This window comes from Myotis nattereri (assembly GCF_964212035.1).
Source record: "Myotis nattereri genome assembly, chromosome: 7".
Classification (NCBI taxonomy): Eukaryota; Metazoa; Chordata; class Mammalia; order Chiroptera; family Vespertilionidae; genus Myotis; species Myotis nattereri.
In genome coordinates, this window is record NC_138082.1 from 34,402,046 (window position 1) to 34,412,851 (window position 10,806).

The window sequence follows — 10,806 nt, forward strand, 5'->3', positions numbered from 1 at the left end:
GTGCAGTATGCGGATGTGTTCCTTGGATTGTGCTGAGATTACAGCATTGACATAGCTTGAAAGAGAAGGTCTCTTTCCTTTCAGTCCTTCCTTAACGCCTACGGTGGGCGGTGCTAGAAGGACAGGTGCTAAAACAAACACTGATGTTTCAGAAAACCTGTGGCCGCTTGGCAGCGTGGGGGCTGCCTGGAGGGAGGCAGGTGGGCAGGTCTGCAGAGCGCGGCATCCAAGTCGGTGGTCCCGGGCGGCTGCCCTCGGATGTGGGGTCCCCCACGTGGAAGGACAGTGTGCCCTTCCCAGAGCGGGGAGGACTGACGGATCACGTGTGGGGGCAGAACCAAAGCTCCGCTTTGCACCTTTACGTTTGCGTGTGTGTCAAGCCTCAAAGAGGAGAGAGACATCGACTAGCCCCCAAACATGGCCCGAAGCCCTCCCCGCCAGGGTGTTTGGTCAGGCGCACACAGCAGAACTTCCCTCCAGGCCGGGCCAGTCCTCCAGAGCACCGAGAGCGCCGGCCAGAGCGGCGGCGACCACTGCCGGGCAACCGCGACGACCTACGACGCGCCAGGACCGACGTTGCGCCTGCGCAGGGGTCCACGCTGCGACGGCGGCTTTACGTCATCACTTGTGCGACGCCCCGCCGGACAGCCTGGGGTCTGCTCTTTAGGAAGGTGCAGGAGTGGGACCGGCAGGGAAGATGCCCGTGGCCGTCATGGCAGAAGGTGCCTTTAGTTTCAAAAAGTTGCTAGATCAGTGCGAGAACCAGGAGCTCGAGGTAACCATTCGCGTAGCGCGGGGAGAAGCCGCGGGGTCTCCGGGCCCCGGGCGGCGCTGGTCTCCAGGGTAACCGGGCCCGGGGCCTGCGGGTCGAGGACGGGGCTGGGCGTGGGCGCCGGGAGGGCGCGGGAGCTGGGCGTGCGGAGTCCATCGCCCTGGCCTGCTCGGATGGCCAAGGACCCAGGCCCAGCCGCCCGAACTCGCTGGGAGCTTTTTGTTGTTCGTCTTTAGCTAATGAGCCCGAAAATCTTGCTCATCTTTGCTCCTTACACCCTCCACTGTGCTGCTCGTGTTACTAAAACATGTCCCCCCACCCCCGGTGGCGGGGGCAGGCGGAGGGATGTGGATTTTGTTCAAGACGTGTGCACGCGCGTACACGGAACGAAGGTGTAACCATGGGAACCTTTTTTAGCTCAGGAAGCCCTTGTTGGTCCCATATGTTGGCAGACGAGTTTACCGATTTGTCTTCAATAAGAGGTGAAAGTTAAATCATCCAGCTATTAAAGTTAAGGTTTTATTTTAGAAAGGCACTTAAAAAAGCATGTATGAAAAAGTTAGCCAAAGGAGACAACAGCTGCTTGCTATTAGACACAATCGATTTTTTAAATGAATGAAAGTTGAGTGAGGTTAGAAATGTCTAACTCAACTGTGATGTTTTTCTGTTTGTTACTCATTTACTTAGATATTCAACATATTTGATACAATGGGCAGAATCATCATGCTTTAGGAATCTGTTGGAAATACTTGCTTCTTATAATAGTAAGGTAATTTATATAAGAATTTGAGACCTGAGAAAAGGATCCCATTTAAATATTCCCATTCAAATAAAGACACTGAAGAGATAAGTCACTGCCGACAACACATTTCAACTTAATACTCTAGGTTTTAAAATAAATGTAAATGAGGTCATTCTCTTTCATTTTGGCCTTCTAGGCACCTGGAGGAATTGCTACACCCCCAGTGTATGGTCAGCTTCTAGCTTTATATCTGCTCCATAATGACATGTAAGTACGTTTTACTAAAGCTAAGAGCAGCAATTTCCTCAAGGTTATAGAGAATTCATGCATTAAAATACCATCACTAAAACATGGGCATGAGGAGCTGTATCTTTTATTCTAGTACTTAATACATCTGTGTCAAATACTGAATCATAAATTATGATGAGGCTGAGTTATTCTAGACTACATTTGTTTTACATACACCTAAAAAGCACTCCAGTTTGTTATTAGAAACTACAATGTCAGTTTCAACTTGCTGTAATCCTATTGATCTTTTTTTTTTTTTGTCTTTTTATAAAACTTTCTTACTAGCTTCATTTATTTAACTTCACGTGTAATCAATAAACCGAGAAAAATTGAAAGGGAAGGTTGAGGAGATTAAGAGGAATTTATTGCCAATATGTATGAGGTTTCTTGAAAGCTTTCTGCTTGTTATTTTTAATTCATATTTGTTGAAGAAAAGTCAGAAAGCATGACTGCAAAGGGGTAGGAGGAACTCAGAGTTCTATGACCCTTCGATGACTACTGTTAAATTGTGTTTTATTCTTCTAAAATTTTTTTCATATCTTTTAAAAACCTAAACCGAGATTTTTATCACACACATATCACATAAATTATGTTTCATTTATTGTAATCTTGTCATCCTGTGTTTGTTGTAGTTCAGGCTCCCAAACTCTTAAAAACTGCCTTGAAGTTTTGGTGGCTCTGTGCCCACTGGTGGGAGGAGAGATGACAAGGAGAAAAGCATGTGTACTGTATGTGTTGTCAAGGGACACCAGGGAAATTATTTAGGCAGTTCTACTTAAATCTTTGTGCTTTTAGTGTACTGTTGCCTTAATTTAAGATCTGGATTATTAATTAAAATTAACTTACTACAAATGGCAAAATATTACTTTGGTAAATATATTTCATGTCTTTTAATTTGGAAAACTACTATTACTTTCCCTGGACAAATTCATGTAAAACTAAATTTCACTTTGTATTTTATAGACTATTTTAAAGTATACTTCTGTATGTTCATATTGGGATCTAGAATTTTAAACATTTACTGAGGTGTTTTTTTTTATTGCTTATTTTTTCTTGGGGGTGAAAATTAGGAATAATGCAAGATATCTTTGGAAAAGAATACCACCTGCTATAAAATCTGTAAGTATCCTTTCTATTTTTCTACTTTAATACAGTAACAACATTCATTTAAATGGTCATCTCATAAAAGTTTGTTTTCTTTCCCATATAGTTCACAGAAATTGTTATTAAACCAGTGTTAAAGTTTAAAAATAGATCTTCAAATTCTTCTAATCAGAAATTTTAATTTTCCTTGGATGATATAGCAGTCTGTATACTCAGCTCCTGCTGATCAGATTTCTTGAGACATTTCATGTGTCACTTAACCAGGTAAACAACTGAGCCAGTTTAGATAAAGGTCTGGTGTCTGTTGTTTTTTAACTGATTTATGCAGCTTTCTATTATGGGACTTGTTTGAACCTGGTAATGTTTATAAGGATAGTCTAAAAATGATGATTACTCACAAAATTAAGATTATTTTTGCTAATTAAGACTTTAGGTTTCTTATTTTGGGTAGGAGATTAGATGAAATAACCTCTTAATAACCAAAGTGGAATGAAGTAAATTTTTGCTTTCAAGCAATTCACTGTATCTAGCATAAATGTGAAGTGAAAATTTCAGAAAATTACCAAGAATCCACCCAAAATCCTTTGTTGATTATCAATATTCAGCAGCAGACCAAATTAGTATTTTCACTCCTTCTTATCCGGGTCATTCTGTTAATGCTCCTCCAGCTTCATGGGCTTAAAAAAAGAACAGCCATCAATTATGTGCATGATGTTACTGGCAACTTTAGCCTTAGACATCTTAGATTGGCAGTCTGTGCAATTAGCCATTTTGCTATTACTTATGTCCTAAAAATATATATATATATTGCCCTAGCTGGTTTGGCTCATGGATAGAGTGTCGGCCTGCGGACTGAAGGGTCCCAAGTTTGATTCTGGTCAAAGGCACATGCCTGGGTTGCGGGCTCCATCCTCAGTAGGGAGCGTGCAAGAGGTAGCCGATCAATGATTCTCTCTCATCATTGATGTTTCTATCTGTCTCTTCCTCTCCCTTCCTTTCTAAAATCAATAAGAATATATTTTAAAAATATATATTTATGTATATATATCAGTTATATAGTCTGTGTATTACATACATGTATTAATCAAATACAAATACTTCTTTTGAAAATAATACTTAAGATAATTCTAAGATTTAGTTCTTTGGACGGCATGCTCATGCCTTAATTTGCTATTACAATAAAAATTTATATCAGCCCTGGTTGGTGTGCTCAGTGGTTAGAATATCAGCCCAAGCACCAAAGGGTCCTGGATTCGATTCCTGATCAGGGGCACATGCCCAGGTTGCAGGTTCAATCCCACATGCAGCCAATCAATGTGTCTCTCTCACATTGATGTTACTCTCACACTCCCCCTCTCCCTGACCCTCTTCCTCTCCCTCTTTTCCACTACCTCCCTCCCTTCCACTCTCTCTAAAGATCAATAGAAAAATATCCTCAAGTGAGGATTAACAAGAAATAAAAATATATCAAACATAAATAGACTTTACTGTTCATAGTATTTTAAAACCTTTTTTATAGTATTGAGCTAAAAGGTAATTACATCTCTTAAAAGAAATGTTGAATTGTTTTAAGATACAGTTGTTAATGAATCTGTATAGTGAATATCCTCAAAGACAATATTTATTGCAGGCAAATTCTGAACTTGGGGGCATTTGGTCAGTAGGACAGAGAATCTGGCAGAGAGATTTCCCTGGAATCTACACGACCATCAACGCTCACCAGTGGTCTGAGACGGTCCAGCCGATCATGGAAGCACTTAGAGGTAGTGTTGCTTTGTGGTTAAGAATCAAATTAAACTAGACTTGTTCCCTAAGTGCTGCAGTGTTGAAGTAAGGCAGTGGTGTGTTTTAAAAATAGATATTTTCTGCTAATGGGGCAGTTTTCAGAACTCTTTCTTCCATTTGTTATAATCATGCTGCTTCATTTCATGTTGCTTGTGATGACATCGACAGCTCCGGGCATCACTGTCTTTTAATTCTAGATTGGAATTGCTCTGGTCAGGTTTTTTTGCTACTAAAATGAAATCTGGTAATACTCTGATAACTTCAAGGTAGGGGTTTAGATTTTTTAAACCAGTTTTTTGAAAGTAGAGACCGTGCTTTGGACTTGGTCAACCTCAGCCTTCCATAGGTGATGTTTCTAACTTCTAGATTTTATTACTAATCAATCCAGGGCATAGATGCGCAAAGATGAAAAGCCTGATGAAACATAATGAAACTCATCCCTGCCTCCATCTTTCCGTTCCCCCACCCCCAACACTTGCTTCCAGTCTTCCTGGTTGACTCTTTTATAAATTCATACAATGAACAGAAGTCTTTGGGTTGATCTAGTCTCACAACATTTGGACAAGAACAATAATGTCATTTAATTACGCCTTTCAAACACGTCAGCCCTTTGTCACTCTGCCCACCCTCTGCTCCCGCACAGAGGCAACGAGGAGACGGGCCTTCGCCCTGGTCTCTCAGGCCTACACCTCCATCATCGCGGACGACTTCGCGGCGTTCGTCGGGCTCCCTGTGGAAGAGGCTGTGAAAGGTATGGTTGGCCTACTTGTTGCTTTCAGGGAAAGTGGGAAATGGAGGTGTTTGCTGTGCATGTTTTTTAGAGAGATGACATGAAGCACGCAGCCCAGCACCCAGCAGGGCCGGGCAGCAGATGCCTTGATGGCAGGCACAGTATGTGAATACCCACATGGTCATTACCAGGGCAAGTGCCAATGCCACCAAGTTAGCGAGAGAGAAGAGTTGACCCATTGCTCATTTAGAAATCCCACTTCACTCTGACTTGGTGGACTCATCCCAGCACCCCTTTCCAGCCCATCTTCTCCCTCACGATTTTACCGGTCCCTCTACCCTGGGAGCTGGCACCCACTCCTGCCCGCTGGTCCCCAGATGTGCTTCTGCATTTTTGTTTCTCCCATGCTGGAGTGAGATAGAACATTGCACACGCTGTGTGGCACTGTTTTATAATGATTGACGTTTTCATTCTCTGGCAAAACGGAGTTCCATCGAGCATCACATCTTATCCTTATATGCCCAAGGCCTAGCACAGCTCTAGACCCTTAGAAGCAGGTTGATGAAAATTCTCAGAGGAAATCTTACCATTACTTACTCAAGCAAGCATTTATTTATTTGACTCTTTTCTGGAAATCCAATAAATGCTGTACCCCAGAGTCCATACTGGGTAGAAGTGTGGTCCCACACCCGTGCCAGCTATGTGACCTAGGACAAATTACCAGAATTCCCTAGTTCCGTGGTCGGCAAACCGCAGCTCGTGAGCCACATGCGGCTCTTTGGCCCCTCGAGTGTGGCTCTTCCACAAAATACCACGTGCGGGCACACACGTACAGTGCAATTGAAACTTCGTGGCCCATGCGCAGAAGTCGGTATTTTGTGGAAGAGCCACACTCAAGGGGCCAAAGAGCCGCATGTGGCTCACAAGCCGCAGTTTGACGAGCCACAGTTTGCTGATCACTGCCCTAGTTCATTTCCCACATCTGTTTAATTATGGTTGCATGTGCACTTCAGAGAGCTATTACAGTGATGATGTAAAATCCTGTAAAAGCACCTACCATGTGCCTACTGGTCAGCTCTCTGTACATGTCAGCTGTTCTTTGTATGGTTCCATCACCTTTGTTATTACTGATACAATGGTTACATAAAGTACCATGTAAGTTTTTCTTACATCTGTTTTTAATAACTGATCATGTTAATACCATAGTACTTTGTAGAAAACACATCATCTATTAGTGGTTATACCAGCCTGATAAAGTGAAAGGAAGCTTTGATCTATCTCACAAATGTTTCAAAATTAAGATTACATGAGAACACTGTAGCATTTCTTTCTAGTAAAACTGCACGTGACAGGTTAAACTACATGTGTCAGGTCTCCCGAAAAAGTGATGCCATTGAGAGTAAGCGCTCAAGATGAGCTACAGAAGGGAACCCACACGTTCACTCTTACAACCACGTGTATTATTATCAATACCAAATAAAGAATTTAATCTCTTTACAAGGTTAGAACTAAAACAAAATAAAAACTACAAAAAGTTATTTCTTCATTTTTGTGTTAAATACACATTTATAGGGATATTGGAGCAAGGATGGCAAGCTGACTCCACCACAAGAATGGTCATGCCCAAAAAGCCAGGTAGGTGGAGCTCTTCACCCGTGTGCACAGCATGGAACTCCCTGGGACCGCTTTAGTTTTCAGACATTAAATTTGAGTAACTTGATATAAGATTCTGCTGTACTAGCAAAATGAAAATAAATCACATATTAAATACAGAATGACAGACATGTAGGGTGGAAAGGATCTTAAAAGTCACCTAGTTTTACCTTAATTATTAAAAATGTATCTCCTGTACAAAAAACTATTTTACGTGGGTGTTTTATAATTCCTGTTACAACCTAACTTTTACTAAATATTAATCTCCCATTCTTTCATTTATGGAGCCATTTCTAACTGTTTGTCCTTACTGTCTAAACTGTTGCCTTAGGAAGTTATTTCGATACTCAGATGTTCCCCTTTCCTCTTGTACTTAGACACGTAGACTCTTCTAAACAAGACTTTCAGTGCCTTCCACCTTCACACAATCACGTTACCTGGTCTTCCTTTTAAGGCTTTAAATTAGGTGCGTTGGCTGCACTGTCTCAGTGTGAGCTCCCAGCCCCTACGCCTTCCTCTCTGCTCGGGCCAGGCCCGGTCCTGCCCTGGTTTCCTTCCCCTGACCAGGAGGCTTCTTGCTGCCCGGGCGAGAGCGGCCTTACTGCCCACCCACAGCCCCTGCCGTCTGTTCAGCACCGAGCTCCTGTCTGACGCTGCTCCACAGTCGAGTGTCGCGGATGTCAGGGTGCTCAGCCCTGCGCGGTGCAGGGGGAAGCCGGCCCGGCGGTCTGGAGGACTAGAGAAGCGAGTCAGAGGGCAGTGGTATCTCTGTTGACGAATAGTGGCCGTACATGCATATGGCGTTAATGCGTGTGTGTGTGTGGAAATTCCTTGTAATGACTTCTGTGAGTGGACTTTATGTTTTGCTTATTTAGTTGCAGGGGCCTTGGATGTCTCCTTTAACAGGTTTATTCCCTTATCAGGTATGTATTCTCATGCGCTCATTTAAATACATTTCATTGTTCTTCATTTTTTTTTTTTTGTAGTTTTTATTTTGTTTTAGTTCTAACCTTGTAAAGAGATTAAATTCTTTATTTGGTATTGATAATAGTATACGTGGTTGTAAGAGTGAACGTGTGGGTTCCCCTCTGTAGCTCACCTTGAGCGCTAGTGCCCTGGGCCCAGCCGTGGGGCCGCCTTAGTGTCGGGAGGGGGAGCCGTGATGGGGCCTCAGCAGCATCCCAGCTGCCACCTGCCACCTGAGAAGCAGAGTGGAACCCTGACAGTGTGGTCTTTGTGTTTTCCCTCCATCGACACCGAAGCCTCCCAGAGCAGTGCTTTCGCCCGGGAAGCACTCGGTGGTTCATCCGTGGAGTTACATGTCACGTGGGTAGGGGTCGTTCCAAGGAGAGCTGTGTTCTCTTCAAAGGGATGTGGCATGTTAGCTTCAGTAACAACACACCGACGGGGCTTTACTCCCTGTTTGGGAAAACTCATAAAGTTCAAGACTTCTTGGCTTACTTTTCAGATGTGCAAAGTCAGGGCAAATCTGAGAAAGTTTTCTTTTTTTTTTTTTAAATATATTTTATTTATTTTTTACAGAGAGGAAAGGAGAGGGACAGAGAGTTAGAAACATCATTGAGAGAGAAACATTGATCAGCTGCCTCCTGCACACCCCCTAACTGGGGATGTGCCCGCAACCAAGGTACATGCCCTTGACCGGAATCGAACCTGGGCCCCTTGAGTCTGCAGGCCGACGCTCTATCCACTGAGCCAAACCGGTCAGGGCTGAGAAAGTTTTCTTAATGTAAAATTGAAGAGGCGTGGGGAAGGGGGGGTGCAGAACCAAAGCTGTGTTACTCTGGACACTGACTTTGTGACTCTTGCATACCCAGAGCCTGCCCCAGTTCCGCCGATCCCCAATGAACAGCAGCTCGCCAGGCTCACCGATTACGTGGCTTTCCTCGAAAATTGACGCCTCATCTGCTTTACGATGACACCTCATCAGCGTTCCGTATCCTGACAAATGTAATTTTGTATTTTCAGTTTATTGGATGGATTAAGCACCTCGGCGCTCCATACTGAGTATGTGATAAAATACAGATGTAATATAAAGCATGTTATATATTTGTCCTTGCACATCATGCTGAGTAGTGGTGAGACAGTTCTCCTTTGGTGGCAGCTGGCAGTGTGGGTGAGGCTGCCAGGACGACGCAGTCAGCCTCTATTTCCGGGACTCGTAGGTGCAGCCCCCCGCCTCACGCAGCATAGTGCATGGCAGCGTCTGTCCCACCCGCACCCGGTGCTATCCCATCCGGTTTGAGGAAGGCTGTCCCCGGGGGCGTTGTCTGAATTGGGGGTGGTCCTGAGGCACCCTTTTTGGAGAATATGCTCTCTTTTCTCCTCCGCTCCCGCGAGTCACTGATATAGGATGATGAGGAACAAGAGACGTTTCCTTAGTGAACCAGATTGTTGGGTTCCTCCCTGAGTGAGTGCATCCGTTGCTGGCAGTGGAGGGCTTCCCGTGGAAGTGGGACTTGAGACACTTTAGACGCTTATGAGAAGTGTTACGTTGTGCTGTTTCTTCTCAGAAGGGGGAAAGGTGTATTGGGAAGAAGCTGTTGAGATGAGTAACACTTCGTACTGCTGTACTGCCGCCTGCTGGGTGCTGTGTTTCCCCCTCGGTTCAGTTCTGCCTTTTGGAAAAATACTGAACAAGTCTTTCATTTTTCGTGTGATAGCCCTCTGAATATTTGAAGTTGTTTATTGTATTTTCAGGTTAAAACACCCTTGAGTTCATTTATTTTGCATTTGTTCAATAAATATTTAATTGATTTCTTCAACTGTTTCATCAAAGGCAGTTTCTAGAAATTTCACTATCCTGGTTTTTCTGTTGACATTCTAGTTTATCACTGTCTCCCTTAAAATAGGAGTTTCTTAATTAAAATAGAAATGACCTGTATAGTGGCAATTACATGAACTCCAGTTTCCACTCATTTTAAGAGATCTGTTCACAAAATGTTCACTTTGCATCTACGGTTATAAGAACAGCACTTGAGTTTCTCGATGTTACTAGTAAACTAAGAGCCACAACTGATACGGTGCCAGATGTTCACAGCCCCGTCAAATCAAGGCTCCATCCCTGGGGAGCCCATCGAAAGTCAACAGGCTATTAAAAAATTGTCCAGCAAGTTTACACCCATTTTGTCATTTTCTAAGTTTTGATAAATGTTTTCTAACACACACGTGCCATAGAAGGAGTGCTTGCCAGGAGGGCTTGTCAGCCCGAGAAGGAATGACGGGGTGGGATGGCAATTGTCCTCAAGTGTCGGCCTGTCGCCTAGCAGGGTTGTTGTGTTCATTGCTTCCAACAGCAGAATCACGTGAAGGTTAGAAAAGACCAGCACTGTCCAATGGAAATAGAAGGTGTCACATAGGGAATTTAAGTTTTCTAGTGGCCACAATAGAAAAGTGAAAAAGGAAAACATGGAATGAATTTTAACGTATTTTATTCAGCCCAGTCCAAAACATCAGCTCAACATGCCATCAATATCAAAACTACTAATGAGGCATCTTACATTCTTTTCTTCGTGCTACGTCTGCCGTCCCACGTGGCTTTCACTGCCAGCGCAGCTCAGTTTGGACCAGCCACGTGTGAGAGAGCATGTGACCCGGCAGGTCTGATGTCTCAGACACAGAGAGGCCTAGCAGTCAGATGCTGCAGCCCAGTTACATAACCGCTCACCAGGGCTGTTGGGAGAATGCCCAGCGCTGGCTGCATTAGGGACAGTG

The 10,806-nt window shown here is 43.8% G+C and overlaps 1 protein-coding gene across 1 annotated transcript; it reads left to right on the forward strand.

Moving 5' to 3' along the window:
* Positions 1-606: 606 nt before the first annotated feature.
* COPS8 (COP9 signalosome subunit 8) lies at positions 607-9,857 on the forward strand. The gene is made up of 8 exons (XM_081095433.1): positions 607-775; positions 1,711-1,781; positions 2,873-2,921; positions 4,537-4,669; positions 5,335-5,442; positions 6,994-7,056; positions 7,950-7,997; positions 8,910-9,857. Exons 1-8 carry the CDS (start codon positions 698-700, stop codon positions 8,987-8,989), a joined length of 630 nt encoding a protein of 209 aa, XP_080951559.1. The 5' UTR covers positions 607-697; the 3' UTR covers positions 8,990-9,857.
* Positions 9,858-10,806: the final 949 nt, after the last annotated feature.

Excerpts from the sequence above, each read along its gene's own strand:
- COPS8 (XM_081095433.1), top strand. The coding sequence starts at position 698 with ATGCCCGTGGCCGTCATGGCAGAAGGTGCCTTTAGTTTCAAAAAGTTG. Across the intron at positions 776-1,710 it reads GCGAGAACCAGGAGCTCGAG|GCACCTGGAGGAATTGCTAC; the intron begins GTAACCATTCGC and ends TTGGCCTTCTAG. Across the intron at positions 7,057-7,949 it reads GGTCATGCCCAAAAAGCCAG|TTGCAGGGGCCTTGGATGTC; the intron begins GTAGGTGGAGCT and ends TTGCTTATTTAG.